The following is a 26,509-nucleotide window of genomic DNA, read 5'->3' as shown; positions in this document are numbered from 1 at the left end:
CATGAAAATAACTTTAGTCTCTTATGAAACAGAGATTGGAGGTCAGTCTAAGAATGCCGTCTTGCCATTGGTTAGATTAAAACAATAAGATCAGTCACCAAATCATAGACTGGATTATAGATATAGTACTGGAGATCAGTCAACAAAACAAACAATAATCCTACCTCGTACAAATGTATTTAACTATGCACCTGTATGACAAATCATAAAAGGAACAATGGACTAACTGTACAGTAAAAAGCTTGGTGATTATGTCAGTAATCCAGGATTAGTCTCAAAATGCATCACTGACACTGGTCAATTTTAAGATTTTGTTCAGAAACATTCATTCTGATGCTTGAGAAATACACTGGTTTCTAAAGTCAGTTTTATAACAACAGCCCAGCTCATAAATGAAAATTCTGTTAAATAGTTGGATATCTCTCCTGGAAATGTACCAAGTGAACTAAATGCTCACACACTAAATATTTAAAAAAAATCATGTATTAAATCTCCAAACTAAATACTTAGTCTTCTTCTTCTTATCATTCGCGATGGCTGTGTAGTCATAGCGATATTGCATGGTGCTGTGGTTCGTTAAGAGAGTGCCAATGGCCCAGCACCTCTGTCTTCAACTCTCTAGGTTTCTTTCGGGGTTACCTCACCCTTAGTTCCGAGTTAAAACCCTATCCTGGGAACACAGGAGCTATTTGTCCCATAGCTGGGGGGTACTGTCTTGATATTATAGTCTCCTGGATATGACCCTTACATTTGTCTACTGTAAGTAAACAAAATATTTGAAATCTCTTTTCATCTCAGACTCTGTCTGTACAAGGAAAAACTGTGCAATTGATAAAAAGATGACACTGAAAGTAAAACAGCACTCACCTGACATTCAGACCTGCCATATGCAAGTCTCATAGCATAGTCGTCTGCTACAGCTTGCTTTTCTGTCCCGCTAGAACATATAACAATGATAAATGTCATTCTCTTACATTTCACAGGATGGTTGTATATGTTAAATCTCAAACAAATTAAAGTATCATGTCACAATGGTGAAATCATTCAGTTTTAAGGTCTTAATATTTCATTTTATGATTCTAGACAGCTTTATATTGTGTGTACAATTTGGCTTTAAAATATTCCGTTTCCACAACAAATAACTTGAAAGAACAAGTGATTGAGTATTTCAATGGCAATACAGAAGTCCCCTACCGGCGAAAAAACAATTTTACTTGACCTTCAATAATGATCTTGACCTTTGACTGACAACCATGGGTCATGTGCGTGACACATAGTCTAATCATGGGGAACATTTCTGTGTTGTACTAAAACAAGAGCTACGCCAAGCGGGGCAATATATGCCCGAAAGGTTACAGAGGATGGGAGCAAATTTGAAGAACTTGACTGTTAAAGCCCAAAGGACAGGAACAACAAAGGGAAGGAATTCCCAAAAAAATTCTAAGTCCAAAACAAAATCCTTACAAGGTACAGGTATGTCAAAATACACCTAAAAATTTGAGGTACCATCCATGTTGTACCACAGAAAAGTGGTCTCCGTTTTTCCCTATGGCCAATAATAAAAAAGTTTCAAAATAAGCTATTTACAGTAACATAAAAGGGAAGTAATTAAAAAAAATACTGTAAGTGAACAAAAAAGGGATCTGCCAAATAAAAACAAGAGCACTGCAATACAGAGCAATATACACAAAGCAAAGTCATATATGACTTTTGACCCCTAAGTGTGACCTTGACCTTGAAGCGAGTCATCCAAAACATGCAATCTGCATGTCTTCTCAGTGTGGTGAACATTTGTGCCAAGTTTCTTTGAAATCCTTCAAGCAGTTCAAGAGTTACAGAGCGGACACAAAAAAACTGATATGACCTTTGACCCCCTTAGTGTGACCTTGACCTTGAAGCGAGACATCCAAAACATGTGCTCTGCATGTTGCCTCAGTCTGGTGAACATTTGTGTCAAGTTTCTTTGAAATCCTTCAAGGGGTTCAAGAGTTACAGGGCGGACATGAAATTGCTAACAGACAGACGGTGACCTTGACCTTTAACCAACAAGCATAGATCATGCATTAACACATTGTCTCATCATGGGGAACGTTTGTGTGTAGCACTAAGATAATCCATCAATGTATATAAAAGTTATGGAGCAGAAACAATTTTTACTTGACCTTCAATAGTGACCTTGACTTGACCTACAAGCATAAGTCATACAAGTGCATAATTTACATATTGTCCTCTATACATATACCAAGTTTTATGAACCTAGCTTGAATACTTTTTGATCTTTTTACTGATATTCAATGAAGTAATATCACTCTTAACTAAAACAAGAGGGCCATGATGGCCCTATATCGCTCACCTGAGTAGAGTTGCTTGCTTGAACAAATTCCTTAGCTAAAGCTTTAAGATCTAGGCCTTCTGGTTTATTTTTAGCAAATTCATGAAGATTTCCCTATGCACAATAAAGTAACCCTGGGGCTGGGTCAATTTGTTACTGGGGGGGTCAAGACTGAACAAATTTTGTAGAGGTCCGCTAGGCAATGCTACATGTCAAATATCTAAGCTCTAGGCATTCTGGGGTTTTTTTTAGAAAATTTTAGGATTTTTCTATATACAATCAAGTAACCCCATGGGGCGGAGCCAATTTGACCCAGGGGGTCATGATTTCAACAAATTTTGTAGAAGTCTACTAGGCAATGCTACATGTCAAATATCTAAGATCTAGGCCTTGTGGTTTTTTAGAAAAATTTTGAAGATTTTCATATGTAAAATCAAGTGACCCCGGGGCAGGGTCAATTTTGACCCCGGGGGTCATCATTTGAATAAATATTGTAGAGGTCCACTAGGCCATGCTACATGTGAAATATCTAAGCTCTAGGCCTTTTGGTTTATTTTTAGAAAATTTTTGAAGATTTTCATATGTAAAATCAAGTGACCCCTAGGGTGGGGTCAATTTTGACCCCGGGGTCATGATTTGAACAACTTTAATAGAGGTCCACTAGGCAATGCTACATGTGAAATAAGCTCTAGGCCTTCTGGTTTATTTTTAGAAATTTTTTGAAGATTTTCATATGTAAAATCAAGTGACCCCTGGGGCGGGGTCAATTTTGACCCAGGGGTCATGATTTGAACAACTGTAGTAGAGGCCCATTAGGCAATGCTACATGTCAAATATCTAAGCTCCAGGGCTTATGCTTTTTGAGAAGAAGATTTGTTAAGATTTTCCTATGTACAATCAAGTAACCCCTGGGGCGGGGTCAATTTTGACCCCGGGGTCATGATTTGAACAAACTTGGTAGTGGTCCACTAGGCACACCATATATCTAAGCTCTAGGGCTTCTGGTTTTTGAGAAGAAGATTTTTTTAAGATTTTCATATGTAAAATCAAGTGACCCCTGGGGCGGGGTCAATTTTGACCCAGGGGTCATGATTTGAACAAATTTTGTAGAGGTCCACTAGGCAATGCCACATGTGAAATATCTAAGCTCTGGGCCTTCTGGTTTATTTTTAGAAATTTTTTGAAGATTTTCATATGTAAAATCAAGTGACCCCTGGGGAGGGGTCAATTTTGACCAGGAGGTCATGATTTGAACAACTTTAGTAGAGGTCCACATGTCAAATATCTAAGCTCTAGGTCTTCTGCTTTTTGAGAAGAAGATTTTTTAAGATTTTCCTTTGTAAAATCAAGTGACCCCTGGGGCGGGGTCATGATTTGAACAAATTTGGTAGAGGTCCATTAGGCAATGCTTCACACCAAATATCTAAGCTCTAGGGCTTCTGGTTTTTGAGAAGAAGATTTTTGAAGTTTTTCCTTTCGGTTGCCATGGCAACCAGAGTTCTCCATGGAATTCAATTCTTTGAAAAATTTTGAAAGGGGGCCACCCAAGGGTCATTCCTGTGAAGTTTGGTGTAATTCTGCCTAGTGGTTTTCAAGAAGAAATTTTTTTTACAAATTGTTGACGCACGACGGACATCAAGCGGTCACAATAGCTCACCTTGTCACTTCGTGACAGGTGAGCTAAACAAGAGCACCGGCTTGCGGGTGCTGACGCTCATCTGATTTTTTTTGTATAATAGAAATATTGTCCTACCCATGATTTTCTAAGTCTAAAAAGGGCCATCACTCTTGCAAAAAGCAGGATAGAGTTATGTTTCTTGATGTACAGTGTCCACTTATGATGGTGAAAAACTGTTGCAAGTTTTAAAGCAATAGCTTTGATAATTTATGAGAAAAGTTGACTTAAACATAATATTCAACCAAGAAAATGATTTTTCTAAGTCCAAAAGGGGCAATAATTATTGCAAAAAGCAGGATGGAGTTATGTTGCTTGCTGTACAGGGTCAGCTTATGATGGTGAACAAGTGTTGCAAGTTTTAAAGCAATAGCTTTGATAGTTTAAGAGAAAAAGTTGACCTAAACATAAAACTTAACCAAGAAATCTGATATTTTCCAAGTCCAAAAGGGGCCATAAATCTTGCAAAAAGCAGGATGGAGTTATGTTTCTTGCTGTACAGGGTCAGCTTATGATGGTGAACAAGTGTTGCAAGTTTTAAAGGAATAGCTTTGATAGTTTAGGATAAAAGCTGACCTAAACATAAAACTTAACCAAGAAAACTGATTTTCTAAGTCCAAAAGGGGCAATAATTCTTGCAAAAAGCAAGATGGAGTTATGTTTCTTGATGTACAGGGTCTGCTTATGATGGTGAACAAGTATTCCAAGTTTCAAAGCAAAAGCTTTGATAGTTTAGGAGAAAAGTTGACCTAAACATAAAACTTAACCAAGAAATCTGATATTTTCTAAGTACAAAAGGGGCCATAAATCTTGCAAAAAGCAAGATGGAGTTATGTTTCTTGCTATACAGGGTCAGCTTATGATGGTGAACAAGTATTCCAAGTTTCAAAGCAATAGCTTTGATAGTTTAGGAGAAAAGCTGACCTAAACATAAAACTTAACCAGGCAACGCCGACGCCGACGCCGACAACTGCTCAAGTGATGACAATAACTCATCATTTTTTTTCAAAAAATCAGATGAGCTAAAAATGATTACTTTATAAATGACAATATATTAATGTTTCAAAAGGTAAAAATGCGACATTAATGTACATAGTGAACTTACGAGACTGCATCATGATGTTGTGCAACTCCCATTGCTTCCTCTGTAAAAACAGAAATAACGAAAAGATAGAGAATGTGGAAATGAATGACATACAGTAATTTTAATGCTAGTAAACATCATGTTTTCATACATCTTTTCCAGCTTTATGATTGTTAGATCAGTAAATGAACTAGACTGTTGATGCCCAAAGAAAACAATATTATCTGGACAAAACTGAATGCACACAGTGCCTGCACATTTCACACATACTTTAAGCCCCTTATTTGTAGACACAAAGCTTCAATGACTCAAACATTTCAACTTATTAAAAAAAAGCTCCATACAGCACCAACAAGATCTGATATGACCTTTCACCCCCTTAATTAGTATGACCATGTCCATTGTGACATATGTCCTGTGGCAAAATTGTTTCACTGAGGGAATAATTTCTGACAGTTAAAAAAAGATTGCTAAGTGCATGTCAGTTATGATCTAAACAAGATCTTATATGACCTTTGACCCCAATGTTACCTTGAACTTTGAGAGAAGGACCTGGTGTTTGCACCTGATACACTGTCTAACTAAGGCAATAGTCCTGCCAAATAGAAATATTGTTTCACTCATGCTGAAGTTACAGCTAAGAGAAGCTTTAAAATGATATCTGATCCCTAAGTGTAACCTTGACCTTTAAGATAGTGACTTTGAGTCTGCATGTGATACTCCAAACAAAAAAGACTGCTCTATGCATATCAAACTTATGACCTTAACAAGCCCTAAAATGACCTTTGACACCCAAGTGTGATTGTCATCTCAGGGATAAGGGCCTGGAGTTTGTACGCAACTGCCAGTCTCATTGAGGCATACATTTCTGAAAAAATAAATATTAGGCTGATCCATGAATATCAAAGTTCTGACCCCGACAAGATCTGGCATGACCTTTCACCTGCAAATAGGACCTTGACCTTTGAGAAAGGGACCTTGCGTTTGTGCCACACTCCATTTATTGTTGTTTTTTTTGGATTTAATGTCGCACCGACACATGATAGGTCATATGGCGACTTTCCAGCTTTAATGGTGGAGGAAGACCCCAGGTGCCTCTCCGTGCATTATTACATCACGAGGGGGCACCTAGGTAGAACCACCGACCTTCCGTAAGCCAGCTGGATGGCTTCCTCACATGAAGAATTCAACGCCCCGAGTGAGGCTCGAACCCACATCGATGAGGGGCAAGTGATTTGAAGTCAGCGACCTTAACCACTCGGCCATGGAGGCCCCCCATTTATTGAGATTAATATCTGTGCAAAATATAATAATTGCTTAGTGCATGTCAACATTATTATCTCTACAAAACCAGATGCATACAGTGCATGCACACTTCCACACATGCATGTACTAACACACAAAAACGAAACATTCATTGCAACAACTATGTCCAGCTTATCATAAATGGGCTTGAAAACAAACATCATATAATGGAACTGATATCCACTGTCAGTTTAACATGAAGAAAGTTTTAGTACAGGATAATACGAACTGGTCAATCTAAAATATCACTTAAAGTGTCATGTGATTATTTTGCTATAGGGGGCAATTACTATCACCTTCAAGCAATAATTTGGGATTGGCCCAAGTCAAAGTTTCTGTCTATCTTACCAATATTCAGTGACCGCAACAAATTCTGTTGATCAATGGATGATTGGATGTTAGAATGTGGTCAACAATATTGAACTTCAGGCAATGCATTATCATTTTTTATTACATGAGTACCTATAAATAGTAACAAATTTGTGCTGAAAATTCTCCTGTTATCGCATTGCGTCGTGTATTATCACATTATCATAATAAGCCCCGGGGCCATTATCGATAATGGCCCTGGCGTTAGCGCGGGAAATTAACGTCCGTAATTGATTTTATACAGTAAATACACTCTTATACAAATAATATAGAAACTGAAAAACTGAAATTTATTGTGCCAGAAGATGCAAGTAGGTCTACCCATATAAATGACACAAAAAACCCATTTCTTACTATATTATAGGTAAGCATGTAATAAACAGGTAAATACATGGAAGCACAGTGCCTTTGAGTGATAATGGCCCTGGAAGAAGATAATAGCCCTCGGGCTAAAGCCCTCGGGCTATTATCACCTTGCCAGGGCCATTATCACTCAAAAGCACCGCTCTCCCATTTATTAACCTATACATCATACAGTGCATTTTCTATTGCACTGCCTTAAGTGAAACAGACATCTATACATGTGCCACTACAACACAGATTTCTGTAAAATTTTATATATCAAAAATTTACTTACTAAGTATTTGAATATTGTATGTGCTGTTATGGATATCCTCTAACATTGCCAAGGCATCTAACTGCTTGCACGCCTGAATTTATAAAAAAAAAAAATATGAAAAATTCAAATGTATATAAACTTTTCAACAAAATTTTAGTTGTCTATAATCAACAAATAAAATCTTACCTTGAAAATGTATTAACCCCAGTCATATAGTCTCATACACAATAAATTGTCTTAAGATTTTTATAACACTCATTTATGAGCCGTGCCATGAGAAAACCAACATAGTGGGTTTGCGACCAGCATAGATCCAGACCAGCCTGCGCATCCGCGCAGTCTGGCCAAAATCCATGCTGTTCGCTTTCAAAGCCTATTGCAACTAAAGAAACCTTTAGCGAACAGCATGGATCCTGACCAGACTGGATCCATGCTGGTCACAAAGCCACTATGTTGGTTTTCTCATGGCGCAGTTCTTATATTTAAAGAAATAGATTACTAAAATATGACATTGTTTTTCTTTAATAAATAATTTAATAGCAGATACAGGAAGTAAACATAATGAAAACATTTTGATATTGCTGATTTGGTGAATTACTTAAATTGTAAACTTGTCATAACTGCTTTGGAACATGCCAACAATAATTATGCACAATTAAGCTTGGTACTGATCACTCTTGTAAGGTTTGGTGAAAATCTGCCAAATAATATAAGAGATGTGACCAAAACATTATAAAGTTTGACAAATCAAAAGCCATAATTCCACTGAAAATCACTGAACCAGGATATGCCAAGGATATGCACTACAAGGCTTAACAATAACTTTTATTAAGTTTGATGAAAATCAACCTGGCGGTTCTGTTGGAGTTGCCTAGACAAACTTTGTGACAAACAGGCAAAGGAGGCTGACAGACAGTTGGGAGGCACCACAGACTGGACATTGAACAAGATTATATTAATATTCACATTGATAAAGTTTTACTACTAAGGTACCAGTATATAAATCATATCTCAATGTTGTTTATACAATCAATAAACAACGTACTTGTATTCTGAGCAAAAATATCAAACCTGTAGAAAAGCATTCGTTTCTCTCACATATCCTTTTAGTGCTGCTCTGCTGGTAAAATATCCTGTCCAGAAGCTGTGGTTTTGGTGAGCATATGGGAAAAAATCATCACTTTTGGTCGTCCATTCCTGATCTGCACGATTCAGTTGATACAGGTAGCAGGATGGTGTGGAGTATAGAACATTTATGTTTGAATTATTAGTCTCTTGCTGTAATACATAAATAACAAGATATATACAAGCACTCAAGCAGGTGTGCAGTATGACTATCTTTGATTTTCCACCCCCATACTCCTAAAAAACCCTCCAAATTTCTAGTAACATATTTACTTATCTACTGTTAATATTTATACAAATGACTAAAATTTTTCTCAATTATATTTGAGTAGATTTTATCTAATATTTCTTTAAACATAAATTTACAAATTCTTTGGTTAAAAATCACAACAACTTCTTGCAAATATAAACAATGTATAGTTCCTTGTTTTCTGAAAATATCAATTTTTTTTTTTATAGAAATAAATTTTATGAAAATATTTATTACTCTCTAAACAGCTTTATTATATTGTAACTTTACTGGTTGTTAACCTTTACTTTGCTAAATTTCTAAAATGGACTGGTCCATCCTTCAATCTGGGCAGTACCACTAATTATTCAAAGGGGTGTTCACTGAAAATTTACTGACTGAACAGCAAACAGTGCCTAAAGGTTAAATAACTTTTAAAAAGCTGCAAGGTCTTACCAGCATATTAGTGTACTTTATGAGTTTGTCTAGATTCTTATACCAGTGGTTAGCATTCTGGTAGAGGAAGTCAGAACCCATTGTCATTACAATATGATTTGTCTTGTAGTGGATAGCCTGAAACGAGTTAATACCATATCAATGAAATACCTTACACAGACAAAGGATGCATACCGGTATCTATGGTGACTTGCAACACTATACTTTATCTTTAGTGACCTTTATCTCATACTGTTTGGTCAGTTTCTCATTTTTTGTCACAATATGTTTTTCGATATTTAAGTTTATACTACTTTTCAGGTCAATTGTGAAACATGTTATACAACTTATATAAATCACTCTTGACTTGCTATTCCACTGCCATGAGGGTATGAGGGAAAACAATTTCCCTTTTAACGTTGAGTACCGAGCGAGGGAACTACTGGCACCATATTTCATGTCTATTGTATAACATGCCCAGGAACTGAACCTACAACCTCCCACACTCGAAGCAGATGTTCTAACACTAAGCTAATATCAAGATGGTTCTTAATAAATATACAAAACACAAAGTTTATTCATTTTTCATGTCACTACAAACCTGCTCTTCAGCTGCTTTAATAAAGTCCTTGACCTTCTGATCCACATTGTAGTCATGGAGACGATGGTCGTCCTGTAACATATATAGAAACTAGTTACATGAAATGTGTTTATCAAAACTATTTTAAAAATGATTAATTCTTTTGAAAATTAAATACACTATTTCCAACAGAAACACTACAAGGATTAAATCAAGATTTTGTACCCGTTATATTATTTCCATTCTTAGAAAAAGAAATAATGGAAAGAAGAACACATGATTTTTGTCTGTATGCTTATTTTTGAGATATTTGCTAAGGACTTTTAAGTGATCTGCACATTTAAAGCAGACCTGAAGGTACTGTCTAACTTGCATTAGCAGTCATCTGTATATAGAGTGACCCAGCTTAAACAGTCACCCACCAGTCTTATTTCACTTTCTTAAGGGCATTTCAAGCAGTTGTTAATGCACAACCTATTGCAAAGTGGCCAGTCCGTTATCCATAGATTTTGTATTTCGTTAAATAGAAAGTTGAATTATTTCAAGACAGTATTGAACACGCATTAAATAAAACTAAACTGGTTGTAAACATGTTTTAGGAGGCAAAATGTAAATTGGTTAGGTTCTTTTTAAAGGTGGCTGCAAATGCACTATGTTGGTTTTCTCATGGTGCCGCTCAAATTTTTAACTAACACAATTGCAATCAGATTTTCTCCTGAAGTTTTAAGTTTTTGTAAAAAGCTTAGCTATTTTGTGAAAAAGAAATATTCTTTTAGTTAGCAAAACAGTGTATGCAAAGATAGTTAGTACACTAAGTAGCTAGCTTGGGAAGATGTAAAAGCAACTCTACACAGACAGACAGAAAGAGAAAGCAGCAACACTAGATGATGTTACATACCAAATATCAAAGCCCTAGGCCCAGTGGTTTTGGACAAGAAGACTTTCAAAGTTTTTCCCTATATAAATCTATGTAAACCATGTGACCCCCCAGGGTGGAGCCATATTTGACCCTAGGGGGATAATTTGAACAAACTTGGTAAAAGGCTATTAGATGATGCCACATACCAAATATCAAAGCCCTAGCTTCTGTGGTTTTGGACAAGAAGATTTTTAAAGTTTTTCCTTTCAGTTGCCATGGCAACCGGAGTTCTTTATGGAATTCATTTCTTTGACTAATTTTCAATGAGGACCATGCAAGGAACATTCCTGTGAAGTTTCATCAAAATCGGACAATCACTGAAAAAGCTCACCCTTGAGCACTTCATGCTCAGGTCAGCTTAAAAGCAAAATAGAGTTATGGAATCTGTCCACTGCATGACAAATTATCACAGTGAAGAGGTGTGTGAAGTATCAATCTATTACCATCAGTGGTTACTGAGATACCAGATTAATTTGCTCACATAAGGAGTGAAATGAACATACTCGGTAGATGGGTTATTCCTAGATATCCTTTGCACACTGGTAACATAGTGAAATGGGTAAAAATTTTGAGTCCTCAAAAACGGGCCAATCTTTACAGTGAATGCCTATAACGCTTTTTAACTGGGTAAAATTTTCTATCCTCAAAAACTGACTCATTTTAGCTTAGCAACCCTGAAACTTATATTTTTTACTTTTAATTCCTGAAATTGAAACATTTATTACTTAAGGTTCTGGAAAGCGGACTTAAAATTTTCTTTCACTATTTTAATATTTTACCTGTTAAATTCACGATAAATATTTTTTTAGGAATGTCTTAATCTAAAATACCTATTTTTATTGATATAAATCAATAAACTGTCAAATTTGCATAATTTAAGCATTCTTGAAAAAAACTCTGACCTATTTAAATTAAAATCACGCATAATAAAGCCTTATAAGACAAACATAAAACTTATGTAGATTTGGATACAATACCGGTATATGGATTGTCGGGATAAAATTATAAAAGTGATCAATAAAATCGATCTTATTGGTCATATCGATCATTATTGATAATTTTCAAAATACGTATTTGAACATTGTGGGCATGTTCTAAAAAGTGATAGGAAAGAAAGAGCACTGTATTGTTGAAGAACATATATTTGGTTCTTACCTGAAAGAGCACTGTATCGTTTAAGAACGTAACTATATTTGGTCATTTTATACGCTTTTAAATGGTAGATTAAGTCATTATAATGAAAATCTGAAAACAGCTACAACCAAAAGAAACATATTCGGGTTTATTTTAATGTTGTTAAACATATCTTTATTTCAAAATGCATCAAAATCAACAGTCTGTTTTTAAAACCCGTCTCTCAACATAACGGGCAATCAATGTAAAAGATAGGCCCGTTTTTGAGGCAACAAAATTTTTACACATTTCAATGCTACAGGCAATCGCTGTACAGATTTGTCAGGTGCGCAAAGGATACAGAACATTGAATATTGATAATATACCATGATAGGCTCATCATCACAGAAGACATCAAAGCAAAAGCCACTTGGAGGCTGGTACAGGTTTGGTAAAACACCAGTAAAAAGGTCAGCTTTTTGCCCTGAAACAATTCACATTAATCTTTATTACATTAAACTCCAGTTACAGTAAACTCCTCGGGACCAGCAAAATCTGTGGGTTATCTGAAGTTTCTGATAAACAGAAAACAGCAGGGTGGCAAGGCTGAAAATTGCTCAAGAGGGTTGTGGGATGAAAACTTGTTAATTAGTGGGGTTGCATGGCAAAAAAATGAGATTAAAGAAACATAATGGCAGGGTCACAGGGAAAAATGACATGATTAAAGAAACATAATGGCAGGGTCGTGGGCCAAAGGGCGCTAATTAGTGATCATTTTTTCCTTTGTTTTTTGCTGCATGGACCCACCATGTACATTATCTAATTGGCATGTTTTTGCTCAGCAGTGTCAAGGAGCGAAAGCACAAGATTTATAATGTTTGAATGGCAGGCACGTGTGATGGAAGTTGACATTAAATTTTATGAAATAAAGCAGCTGGGTGCAGAGCAAAAACTCGCTAAACAGCAGCGACACGGGAGAAAAACTTGCTAATTAGCGAGGGTGCTGCATGAAAAGACGAGATTTAAGAGACATAATGTTGGGCTTGCAGAAAGAAAGTCACTAATTAGCATTCTGTTTATGTTGACTTTTCGCTGCGCAAAACCAAACAGTTTATGTTCTGAAATTTCGCCTTTTCGCTTCCCACTCCAGCTTATTAGCGACTTTTTGTACCACACCCTCACTGTTTAGAGAGTTTTCGCACTGCATCACTCCATTTAAACTTCTTAAACTATTGGCTGAACTGCCTGATATTGCATCAAAACCACTTTGCCAACTTAAGTGATGCATTGTGAGAAGAGTTCAAGAAAAAGCTGGAGAAAAACAAATAGGTAGAATATTCCCTGGAAAACAGCTGGTGTAGTAGAGTCAAGGGCAACTATACAATTGTGCTAGCATAAGAAAATGTGTACATAAAGGACTGATTATACTATAGTACAGGGTTTACATATAGGGTTACCTGTATGGGGTCATCATTACAGAAGATATCAAAACAGAAACCCTCTGGCGGGCCATACCCAATGTACAAAGCCCCTGTGAATATGTCCGCTTTCTCCCCTACATCAAAGAGGAAATGTAATTTGAGTAACTTAAGAGTTTTTATATATGCTAACTACTCCTGCCCAATTAATATAAGTAACCTCATGGAGCTCTCTGCGTTGATTTAAGGCAAGAGCCCCTTGTCCAATGATTGGTATTCAAGAGAAAAACTTACAACAGATGAAGTCCTAATGGTCTCCATAGCACCATAACAAAATAATACTACCCATATTTCTATTTACATGTATTTTCTTTTTTTAATTGTAGATATTTTGATCATAGAGAACCTGCCGGCTTAGCTCAAAAGGGACAGCACTGATCTACAGATCGCAGGGTCATAAGTTTGATCCTTGGGCGGGCCGTATGTTCTCACGACATTTTGATAAGAAAAACTATGTCTGAATTCGTCCTCCACCTCTTATTCATGTGCGGAAGTTGGCAGTTACTTGTGTAGAACAGGTTTGCACTGGTACAGAATCCAGGAACACTGGTTAGGTTAACTGGCTGCTGTTACATAACTGAAATACTGTTGAAATGTGGCTTTAAACCAAAAAACAAATAAATTTGTCTAAACACCTACCAGGGGAAGAGACTGACATGACTGTAGATCTACATGAGAACTTCATTTTTAGCAACACAATACATTTGATTGTTTTAGCAAAAACATTTTGCTTCTTTCAGTACTCACTTATAATGAAAGTATCTGAATCCCTTAAAACAAACTTAACTTTAAATACTTACCAAGATTTTTAGGGCTTCCATGCCACAACATCTCCATTGTAATATTTTTCAGTCTCTCGTTTTTATCTTGGAAATCAAGGCGACCAAAGAATAAACCATCAAATCCAAACTGGAAAAAGAAGCAATCAGTTGACATTTACTTGCATCACATGGTGCCACAAAGACATGGAAATTTATTGTATTGTCCTTTGTGAAAATATATTCCTGTCTCTGACATTAGCTAAAACATTTGATAGCTGTTTTGTCTAACAGAAGTCAGTGATTAAGGGAGTCATTATGGTATCTTGTTGGCATAATTATTGTCCCTGCACACAGAATTTGTAATTGAAGTTACTCACCTTATTGTTCAGCACTGGCAAAAATATAAAAAAAAAAACAATTACGACAAAAACTGCTAAACATCGAAATGCCACACACTTCATACAGTTACAAGAATTCACTCTACCTTAGTGATGGTAGTGTACTAACAAAGTTCCAAATTAACAAAGTACTGATGGCCTTACATGAACTAAATCATACTTCCACTTTTTACCTGAGCAAAAAGGGAGGCTTGTTCCCTGGAATGGCCAAATGGATCGATCTGCCATCCTATCTTTGGTCTCCCACATTCTCCAAAATTTTGTCGTAAAAACTCAAAGCCAAGGGAATGTTGGTCAATGATTGCATTATAGTGTGTGGCTGCCTCATCATTCATACACCAGCCTCCTAGTATAAACTCCAGCTGACCTATATATAAAGTGGTTATTGGTTGACATATATTTCATATCTCAATAGAATAATTTATTGTTGGATTCCGAAAGACCAAGCTATCATAACAAGAGCTGTCAGAGGTCAGCAACACTCAACTATTCAACAGCCTTGTCAATTGAATAAATATGTTGAAAAAGGGGCATAATTTTGTAAAAAAAAAAACAGAGTTATGCAACTTGTGCAATGTATGTCTGTTTTTCACAGTGAATAAGTGTGTGAAGTTTCAATCCATTCCCACATTTCAGTGGTTACTGAGATACTAATTTACATAAAAACTTAACCAAATCTTGACGCCGACACCAACATATGGGTGAGTTCAGTAGCTTTACCTATTCTTCGAATAGACGAACTTAAATTATGTTAAGCATAACCCAAGATCTTGTTATTTGTTTAAATTTCAAGAAGGTAATGACATCAATAAATTTTGTGAACACAGAAAACTTAAAATGATAAGGAAAAATATAAATAGGCCCTTCTTTTACAATAAATTTTATTCATGTGCATATAAACTAATTTCACATTTAATCATAGATGTGTAAATAATTATAAAGATTGGCAGCAGAACATACCACTATTGACCAATCCTTTTACAACATGTCTCATGCTATCATGCTGCTCTCGCCACCAGCGAGCAAAGAACGCTATTTCAACATAGATGAACCGCCTTGTAGGATCCGCCAACAACTCCTTGATAACCGAATCCAGCACATACTGTACTCCCGCATTCTGAATACCATTCTTTGCTGTAATAAAATATTACAATATACCCTATGATACCTGTAAGTAATTGGCAAGCATCAACAGAAAACTCAAAAGATTCTGGATAGGTTATTCACTTCAGGTTAAAACAAGAGCACCGTAATGCGGAGCAATATATGCCCGAAGGTATGACCTTTGACCCCTAAGTGTGACCTTGACCTTGAAGCAAGCCATTTGAAACATGCGCTCTACACGTCGTCTCGATGTGGTGAACATTTGTGCCAAGTTTCTTCGAAATCCTTCAATGGGTTCAGGTATGACCTTTGACCCCTAAGTGTGACCTTGACCTTGAAGCAAGCCATCCATAACATGTGATCTGCATATTGTCATGATGTGGTGAATATTTGTGCCAAGTTTCTTTAACATCCTTACCAGTTCAAGAGTTTAAGAGCAGTCACAAAACAAAGTCATATGATGTTTGGCCTCTTAAGTGTGACCTTGACCTTGAAGCGAGCCTTCAGGGCCTTCAGAACATGCGCTCTGCAAGTTGTCTTGATCTGCTGAACAATTGTGTCAAGTTTCTTTGAAATCCTTCAAGGGGTTCAAGAGTTACAGAATGGACACGAAATTGCTAATGGACAGATGGACACAGGGGGTATAACATAATATGTCCCTTCGGGTATATAAAAAACCTGAAAGATTCAAAATAAACCAAGAACAGGTTAAGCAAATTATACTCTTTTAACATGAAAACTTGATCGTATGCAGATATAGTCACATCAAATTTTATCAGAGTTGCAAAAATATTTGTGATGCCAGTAATTACTGCAAACAGTGTGAATTGTAAATATAAAACAGCTAAAAATCTAGAAAATACTATTGGCTTAAAAATAAACATACTTCTTGTTCACTCATAAAAACATTTAGTGTCCAAGAACAGGGACAAAAAATGTGAGAAACTGGCTTAAAAATAAACATACTTCTATATTCACTCATAAAAACATTTAGTGTCCAAGAACAGGGACAAAAATGTGAGAAACTGGCTTAAAAATAAATATATTTCTACATGCACTCACAAAATCATTTAGAGTGTCCAAGAACAGGGACATTGTACATTATGAAATCTTTTGATTTTATTGACAATTTAGCCAGAAATGAAAATTTCATTGAGCCATGAATATGTGGCCTTTAAACATAAAAGGACTTTATTTGTTCATTGGAGCTTAATTTCATTGATTGACATAACCATGGAATCTATGAAAAATTATCAACCATGAATATTTATGATTTCATACTATATTATAATCATTTAAGAAATTTTTCCTTAGTTACAATGAAATGTCAGAATTTAAAAGGATTTATGTATAATTTCCTTTGAGAAAAAAATGTCATTAGAAATATTACAAAAAATATAAGGAATCTTTCTGTCATATAAGGAGCTGCACTCTTTAGTACAAGTGCACTCACACTACTAATTATCACTTAAACAGTATGGTATGATGGTCATAAGACACTTTGATAATTTCAATTATACTTAACCTGTATATATTATGATAAAAACTATTTTTAGAACTCCATAAGTTTAGAAATGAACTATATACATCTGATTGTATAATTAATATACTATTGGACTGATAAAAATAAAACCATTCCTAAGCTAACCATAAGTTTTCTCATCAAAACAGAGCTTTCAGAGTTATATTATATATAACATTTTTCACCCATCTTTGAACAGAATAAGTGTTATTTATACAGCAACGCAGCAGGGCACTCTGTCCTATCCCTTTATACAGCCGCCCCACTGCCCTTGAAATGTGCCCAACATATTTTTGAGTGAGACAGTTTTAAGCATTTGTTTACAAGCTTAACCCTTAGCTTGCTGACGGCAAGTGATTCTGCCTTTGCGACCAGTGCAGACCAAGATCAGCCTGCACATCCGTGCAGTCTGATCATGGTCTGCACTGTTCACTATTCAGTCAGTAAATTTTTAGTAAACACCCCTTCAAATGATAAATGGTACTGCCCATATTGGAAGATGGACCAGTCCATTATAGAAATTTAGCATGGCAAGGGTTAAACATATTTATCATGAAACACCTCTTATCTAGCTTCAAACTATAGGATTCAGAACCCATAAAGAAACAGGTCAATATCTGTAAAGACATGCTTGTTGATCCCTGAACATGTACAAACAACTGTCAACACTTAACTGTTGATCTTTGATATAATTATGTCAAGTTCAAGAACACAAGAAATAGAACAATAACATCCAATTATTTCAAGCCCACTTCAGTCTCACATCTCATTTTAAAGTCAACAAGAATGACTGCTGTCATATGTTGTATAATCAGACACAGTATGATTGTATCAATTCCCCATTTCCACTGTATTCTAGTTATGGTACAGCAGGCAGTCTAACCTAACCTGTGTTTCTGGATTCTAACCTTTTCTCAAAAAATAACTGCCAACTTCTCAACCTGAATCTGTAGGATGAATAATTTCAGACAAAACCTCTTTTATCCAATTTTCACAGAATACACAGATCAAACTCATGATGCCATGATCAACAGAGAAACATGGATAGCATATCTCCTAGAACTCATGAAAAGTCTCAGGAACATTTTGTCACACAGAGTCACATGAATACTACATCATTTAGAGGCACATGAATACTACATCATTTAGAGGCACATGAATTAAACACCAATTTCCTAAGAACTAAAGAGATACTGTTCCTACTGATTTACATTATATTTCATATACTCAGCAGTTTGTGTTTTATTCTGTTTGTATTAAAAATAAATTTTAAGTAGATCTTGCTTGACATGTCACATTGACTAAGCATGGCTAACACAAATGAGTGTAAGGATCTTACATCCATAGTAGTATTGGTCAACAGTTTTCAGCCAGCCGACATCATCATGTGTGTGTGGCACCAGATGCACATTGATCATGTCATCTTTCACAGGGTTACAACTCTGAAATAAAATGGATATTTGTAATAATCATCTAAGGGTGTAGTGCAACGATTTTTAAAAATATACTTACAGGTGGTGGATGTGGGTAGTACCCTAACAATTGTGATAATTATTATGCAAATCCTTTTTTGTGGCACTATGGGTATTTTTTTACCTGCAATTGTCTGAATTTTTTATAATAAGGTTCAGACAAAACATTTGCTTTTGAGTCTGTAGGGATATGGGGATAATTATGAAAACATATATGCTTATTCCTTGAATTTGTGTTGATTCATACGGTGGCATAGAGGGGACATAGGAAATACTTTATTTATCACATGTGCATGTGTTAGCTAACACGTGCGAACGTGTTAATTAACATGTGCGCACGTGATAACTATCATGTTCGCATGTGTTAGCTATCACGTCCGCACGTGTTAGCTAACGCGTGCGCATGTGATAAATAAAATATTTCCTATGTGAACGTGATAGCTATCATATGCGAACGTGATAAATAAAATATTTCCTATACGAACGTGATAGATATCACGTGCGAACGTGGTAGTTATCACATGTGCACGTGATAAATAAAATATTTCCTATGTCCCCTCTACGCCACCGTAGATTCAGGGCCTTTGTAACACCAAGTTTTAGATTCTAACTGTCAATATAAGTTGCTTACACCAAAAAATAAGATTTCTTCAAAAACAAGAAGTGTTATCTTAACTACCAAAACTAATGCAATTTTGTTTAAAAATGAACAGTGCATGACTGATAATTTTCCTTTCTTGGTAAATATAAAGGACTAAGATGGATGTTAACTAGTAAAGAAGAAAAGAAAATTCACACTGTCTTAAAGGCACTCGCTACAGTTTTTCCGTACAGGTCGATATTTACCCCCCCACCGTGCCAATTTGGATCGATGTAGCTCACTGCAGACTTGGTGGTTGGACTTCTGGGCATGTCCAGAAGTGATTATCTAATGTCGTGTACGGCAAAAATTCGCAAATTATTGTATGTTCGCATGCATTTAATGCACACAATGTATAATATACTGACTAAAGGTTAGGGCAACTATCACCATGGTTACAAAATATATACATTTAAAGTAGCTTTAGTTCAAATTGCTTCAATCCGACATATACTGGAGTCTGTTATTTATACCAACGATCAAACTCTGCATTGAGTCACAGCTGTTTCTAATCCCGTACTGTACCCGTACCATACATTCGTAAACTATAGGTTTTGTTAAAAAAAAAAGGGCAGAAACTTTCATCGTTTTATGCCATCAAAATGCTTCAGAAACACCTTAAAATCCGCTTATTAAGAAATCTGCTGTTTGATAATTTTATATATATATTTCTAAGTCATTTGCTCAAACACTGAAATAGTATTTCGTAACAACCTGCGTTGTGTAAACGCCTGCCACACCCCACCTCGTTGTAATTTGATTTAAGCGAAATCTAATATGATGACCTATAAATTTTCTTTTTGTTTTAGATTAGACATAACCAAAGGTATGTGCAGAGTTTGATTAAATTCTATTTTGTGAAACTCGATAAAATAGCTGAAGTACCAACTTAAAACTGACAAAAATATGCAAAAATAGCCCTTGGGTCTGCTGGACAAGTATTCCTTTCTTTACAAAATCACGTTCTTTTGATTTCTCTGAGCATATTTCAAATAGATATATTGTTTTCCATTATAAAAATGCTTAGATAATCAAATTTATGCTGATTATTGTACTTTACTGAAAGATATTTTAGGATTACAGAAATTTTGAAAAATGTTTAAAACAGCACCATATCTAGGGGCAAATTAAATAGAAACAAAGCTGGTGACCTAGTATTTTTATTTCATTTTTCAATACATCATAACATGATCTTTTAATACAAAACATTTCATCAAAATCTATTATTGAGAAACAAATTTCGAAAATGTAGCGAGCGTCCTTAAAATTTTATCCTTATACATACTTTGCATAATCAGGCGTAACTAAAATATTCATAAACTGCATGTTTCTCATTACTAAAACTACCTAGCGGGCACAGGTACAACTTGTCCAAATTTGAAATCAAAACATACTTAAGAGAGTTGAATTACCTTAATGTTTGAGTTTGTTCATATTTTTTACAAGTTAAAAGTGAATCTGATTCAGGTAAATCAACATATCCTACATGATCAGTTGAGCTTTTATCTCAGTAGCAACTACATAATAAATGTAATGAATAATCTTACTGCTCATCACAAACAATTACATTTATCAGGTTAGATAGTCTAAGGCCTAGTCAAAATTATCAAATTCATATTATGGTCCTTCGACATTGATTTTTGTTTTAAAGTTTTGCATGCAAATTGTTATTATGGCAATATGCAATAAGTTTTAATAAAATAACCCAGTGTCAGTGACTGTATAATTCAGATCCTTTTCTGGTAGTTTCAAATAGCATTTTTTCTTGAAAATTTAATTACAAACATGTCTTTGTCAATAAAATAATATGGTGACTTAGCAATATCTTAAAAGAGATCTAAAGCCATCAGAGAATGAAATTAATTTTATACAATATATAATGAGTAGATCAAACAGTACACATGCCGTCACGTTGATTTTGTCAAAGAAAATAGAAAGTGAAAGTAGAAAACAGCCTCCTATATTTTCCCCGTTTTTTGGCGTTTTTTTTTAATCAAAATCTAAATCGTAGGTTTCTTCAGTGTCGTACTTAAAAAAATCCCAGTGTACGTAATCTTCTTACTTACTATGAGATTGCTCGAACCTACTATACATTCTATTAGATCTAATATTATTAAAATTTATTTTCATGCGTAAATTCGGCAGGCCTAGATCTACATGATGTATTCTTTAAATATGAAATTTCGAAAACTTACCCCATATCCACATTTAGCATCTTTAGACCTTATGGTAGCAGCTTGACAAGTTGTCACAAAATATACAGCGCAAATTATTGCTGCAGCATTCATTTTCTCGTCTTGTTTTCATGTGTTTCTCCCACTTCCGCATGACAACCACTGTGAATTATATGCTACATTCACGGTAGAGAAACTCCGTCACGTAGAACTTATGATGGCGGTACACATTTGAAGATTAAAAAGATACTGATTTAATACCGAATATTCTAGATAAAACCATAGATTTTCTTTGTTTTTAACCAGAACATAAATGAATTGATTGTAACTGGACTGACCACCAACGGGTAAACTTGATCGCAATTTCACAGGACGGACAGGCGGACGAAAAGTGGTCACAATTCCTCAGGTTCATAATTGTATTAAATTGAAATTTTATCTTTGTTCTTTGTCCACTAAAAGAAAAACCAGTTCAGAGTACACAAATACTTTATTATCCTTATTTTTTTTACTCCATTGTATAATTGATATCCAAAATACACTCAAAATCTGAATGATAAATTTAATGAGAGGAAAAAATGACCAGTCTGACGACAACAGGTAAACATTACCTTGAGTGTCTGTATATCTGGCAAAAGTACATGGGGAAAAACAGTTTATATAGCAAATTGTTCCCGCCAAAAATAAAAAAAAGCACACTTAGCATGAAATACAATACTGATAAAATTATCTGTGAAAGGGATGATACAAAAATATCTCTATCAACTAAACAACTACTAAAAGTGGAGAAGGGAAAAATGTGTTAAAAGCCCTTACCTTGCTGACTTTCTATAATGAACTTGTCTATCTTTCAATTTGAACAGTACCATTAACTATTACAAGGAATAATTACCAAAAAGATACTGACTGAATGGCGAACAGAGCAGATCATGATCAGCCTGCACGGGTGTGCAGGCTGATCATGATCTACACTGGTCGCATTGCAGAATGAATCGTGTCCAGCATGATAAGGGTCAACTGTGTTTTTAATAGATTTTAGGAATTTTATTTCCTTTTAATGGTCTTATTAGACTTTCAGTTATTTTATAAATGGTTTTACGGAACACTCACTGTAAACATGACCGAAGGTGGTGGTACTTTTGCGAAAACCGTGCATTGTGTAGTGCGGCAACATGCTGAAACTACAAAAGATATTGGATTGGACGACGCTGTTTTGTGCAATTAATGCGAAGGAAAGGATTAAACACTAGATTATTATCTTGGGCAGATACAAAAATTTTAAGAAACATATATTTTTTAAAGATTTTTTTAAGAGACAAACATAACTTTAACTTTTAAAGTTGAACGGATTGAGAAGGTTTTACGTTTTATAAATCAGTGTGGTCTGGAGACTGAATGTTCAGCAGGAGGTTCTTATCAAGTTTTATCAAACATTTTTACTTATATTCCTGGTATGACTTTTGTGTTTTACACATTTATAAATGGTACCTGTCGTGGGACATCGTCAAGGTAACAGAGTCAGTTATGTTCGCTGGACGAAGAATGTAGCAAACTATGACTTTAATATTGAAAGAAACACTACAGAAAATGCTAAATGCGACAAAAAGGGTGAAAAGCATAGATTGCGAAACAACAGGAGGTGGAATCGTGATTACAGCAGATGCGGGCAACATTTGGTTTGTTAAAAGAGGCTGACTTGGCGTATTACAATAACTTCCCAAATAATAATGGCTCAGTACACTTCAGTAATATTACTGACCGATCCTGCACAAACATTGTGACAATAACCAGCTATCCAGGACATTGTGCGGACTGCAACACTGAAATCTTGCCGAAATCAACAGGATGCTGGCTGTAAGCATTGAAGGAGTACTTAAAAAGGGTAACGAGGGGACACAAGCAAAAGAGGTAACTGTAGGTAACTATGAAAAGACGGAACGCAATAAAAAAAGACACTGATAAGAAAAGCATCGAATGATCCATTGACTGTACTAGTATTATATGTAAAATTATAGAACTAATAGTGTAGTGTGTACTCTTGGAAAACACCGGGTGCAATATAAGTGTCTTAAATTAACTGAAAGCGAAATAGGGAAGGTTGAGAAAAATAACAACGCAGAATATCAATGTAAATTTTGTGAACCTAAGCAAATGTTAACAATACCAGCACTCAGTTACAGATCAGAGAAAACTGAATCAAATAAAATCCTGCGAGAAGAAGTAGAAAAAGAGTTACAAGAGGAAGAGCTCGTGATAAACTGTTATGTCTGTACCTTGGCCTCAAAATACATAATCGCTAGTACACCTGTACTGTTCAGCAATCTGTCATGAACATTGTGCATGCATTAACGAAAACTCTTTTATAGCAATGTGTGTCCTTTGTGAAGGAGTGATAAATCAGCTAGATGAACAGAGAAGTATTACAGAGATGAGAGCTTGGTCGGTAAATTCTGCACACGGTGAGAAAAATAAAGTACGAAATTCCGTTGCAGTTCTGCGTTCACAGAAAGACAAAAAGTATGTATCAATTTCTGTCCAAACAAGTAGTGAAAGTGCAGACAATACGGACATTACATATTTCAAACAGACAGAGAGAAAAACTTTAGGAAACAAGAGCTAGACTTGAAAATTAGGGAAAAAGAACTTGAAGATTCGAACCGTCCGAAGCCAAAGCAGGACGCTCATACCAAACACTCAAGCAAGAAACTAGGAACTTGGAAGAACTGTGAAAACATTAATGAATAAGATTGAATGTCTCGAAAGCAGATCACAGACAAATAATCACTTCCCTCAGACAACTCTTAAACAACCAGAGAAGCAAGCATGAAAGTAATAATGTTATGGATAGGATTCACTCGCGGGTTACTGGTTACATTCTGTGCCAAGTCAAGAAACAACTTGAAACGTTGAACTAAATTCTAGATAACGCAAGCAAACCAACTAACATAAATACAAATGTAACAGGTGAAAACACAATCACATCTGGGCAAAACTCTAGCTGTATACAAGAAAAAGAAAAGTAATCTAACTGTATGAACCAACCTTTGAATATTGTTAACATCAATGTACATTGCAGCAACTTAGAGACAGCAGTGGGCAAAAACAACTTCTTTTATTCAACCGACTCTAGTGAAAGGCAAGCATGGAGTACCAGCAATCCAGTTTGACCTGCCAGCCGGTTAAGTCGCTGTAACCGAAGGTAATCTGTATCAATCACTGAAGGGACACCCATTAAGATTTAAGAAAAACCCTCAAACCAATTTACAAACAGAAACTATGTGAATAACCAACAGAGACTTACAGAAACAAAATTTTAAAAATGCAAAAATTATTAATTCAAACAAAGCGGTCTCAAAGCAAAATTGTATGGAAACGAACACGGCAAATGGAAAGGCAGATCACCATTTTTTGTACGAAATAGAAGACGATATAGATCTGAAATAGCAAAAGCTGAATAGTCGTGTAAAAATAGTGTAAATATAGTTTCGTTTAACTGTAAAAATGTATGAACTAGTGTACATAGCATCAATGAATTGTTTAAGATTTCAGATCTGATACTACTCCAGGAGATATGGAGAACAAAGTACTTGTCAAACCTAATAAATGAAAGTCTGAAATACAAAACTACGGGTAAAACATACATTTTACAAACAGATGCAGTTAACTACAGAGGTATTACTGTTTTGCCGGTTAGAAAGATATTGGAAACAGGCTTAAAAAATCGAATCGCGGACACAGTGTACCAAAAAAACAAAATATGCCGTACCATAGAGGATTCACTGCGAACACTTCACCGTTATATACCGCACTGCTAGTAGAAGAAGCAACACGTGAATAGAAAGACAATAACGAACCAGTAGAATTCATAGTTTTGGGTGCCAAGGCCGCGTTTGACGTGGTTAGCCATTCTAGCATAAAACTGCTGTTCTTGTCATTTTTCGGGAGTGTTTTAAACAGAAGAGAAAAACGTGTTAACAGAGAGATTCTCGTGCTCACGTGCTGTTATAACACCTTTTTATATAAGCGCGTTCCATGGCAAAGCGTAAACGTATTACGGCCCCAAAACGGATAATTCAAATGGAAATGACGTCAACGTGAAAAAACAGCTCAGATATTTCCGCGCATTTCATGGAAATTTGATGACGTTGAGGGATAATGTATTCATTTATTAGTTGTTGTTTTTTTCCGCATTTTATGCTAGAATAGCGTTAGCACATGTTCATTTCGTGTTATAACATCTTCAGAATCCCTCGGGTTACGTTGGTACCCCCGCTCGTAACCAACCAATCCCTCGGGATTTTGCAGACGTTATAACAGAAAAACATGCGTTATCCCTACCCTACATAGTCCGTCCTCTGCTTCGAAGAGTGTACCATGCTGGAATAGACAACAAACAATTCTTTATGACATCCAATAAGGCTCAAATGGTCAAATACAGTCTCTAAAACATTCAACATCTTCCAAGGAGTCCGGCAGGGCGGCGTGCTAAGCACGGACTTGTACAAGCTATATGTAAATCAAGCTACTAGACAGGTTAGAAACTTCATACCAAGGGTATTCAACAGGCAATACAAAATGCAACGCTAGCGCATGTGCGGACGATATCATCTCGAACTCGAACGCATTTAGAGTGAAACAGAAGTCCTGATTAGCATGACAGAGAACTTTTCGAATCTAGAACGTTATACTTATTTATAGTATTTTGCCACTAAGGTTGATGCATAGGTTTATTATAAACAGACCGCACGTAGGTATGCTATCTTACTGACAGTAATTTTAAACAATTTTTTGGAAAGACAGTTGCTAGAGGAGTACAGGAGGCAGGTGCTTCGAATTAATGTACAAAATAATTTCTAACAATGGATAAAACCAAACATAACTGGAGTATCTGACGTTACTAATCACTATACCACTATAGCATTTTATTCATGTACAGTATCTTTTCGACACCTACAACATATTTTTCGGCGTAATTATGATTCGGGCATGCTACCGTAGAAACAACATTTAGTGTCCAGTCAACTCATTTTTTTTTTGTAATCGTGTGACCAGGGCTTGACCAAGTGTTCGTGCACACGCGCTTATCATGAATACAAACCTGGTCGATCTGGGAACAAAAATTGCCCTCTATGACCATTTTACCGGAAAAGTCGAAATTTTCGACGCTGTCAACTA

At 35.7% G+C, this 26,509-nt stretch overlaps 1 protein-coding gene across 2 annotated transcripts in view; it reads right to left on the bottom strand.

The window, feature by feature from the left end:
* The window catches only part of LOC123562029 (lysosomal alpha-mannosidase-like), a 36,035-nt gene extending 14,521 nt beyond the window's left edge, over positions 1 to 21,514 (bottom strand). Inside the window, exons 1-12 of one of the 2 annotated variants that reach the window (XM_053532254.1) lie at positions 21,356 to 21,514; positions 18,388 to 18,490; positions 15,383 to 15,556; positions 14,596 to 14,789; positions 14,064 to 14,172; positions 13,243 to 13,340; positions 9,775 to 9,846; positions 9,195 to 9,311; positions 8,456 to 8,662; positions 7,403 to 7,475; positions 5,113 to 5,152; positions 868 to 937 (exon numbers count right to left, since the gene is read on the bottom strand). In XM_053532254.1, coding sequence (XP_053388229.1) covers positions 868 to 937; positions 5,113 to 5,152; positions 7,403 to 7,475; positions 8,456 to 8,662; positions 9,195 to 9,311; positions 9,775 to 9,846; positions 13,243 to 13,340; positions 14,064 to 14,172; positions 14,596 to 14,789; positions 15,383 to 15,556; positions 18,388 to 18,490; positions 21,356 to 21,448 — 1,350 coding nt within the window. In that variant the 5' untranslated portion in view covers positions 21,449 to 21,514. Of the gene's footprint in view, positions 1 to 867; positions 938 to 5,112; positions 5,153 to 7,402; positions 7,476 to 8,455; positions 8,663 to 9,194; positions 9,312 to 9,774; positions 9,847 to 12,171; positions 12,270 to 13,242; positions 13,341 to 14,063; positions 14,173 to 14,595; positions 14,790 to 15,382; positions 15,557 to 18,387; positions 18,491 to 21,355 lie in introns of both variants that reach the window. The other variant, XM_053532260.1, reaches the window with a different exon arrangement.
* Positions 21,515 to 26,509: the final 4,995 nt, after the last annotated feature.

The sequence above is a fragment of the Mercenaria mercenaria genome, chromosome 2 (assembly GCF_021730395.1).
Source record: "Mercenaria mercenaria strain notata chromosome 2, MADL_Memer_1, whole genome shotgun sequence".
Lineage (NCBI taxonomy): Eukaryota > Metazoa > Mollusca > Bivalvia > Venerida > Veneridae > Mercenaria > Mercenaria mercenaria.
Note: the sequence above shows the minus strand (reverse complement) of the source record. Positions and strands in the feature narration are given on the sequence as shown.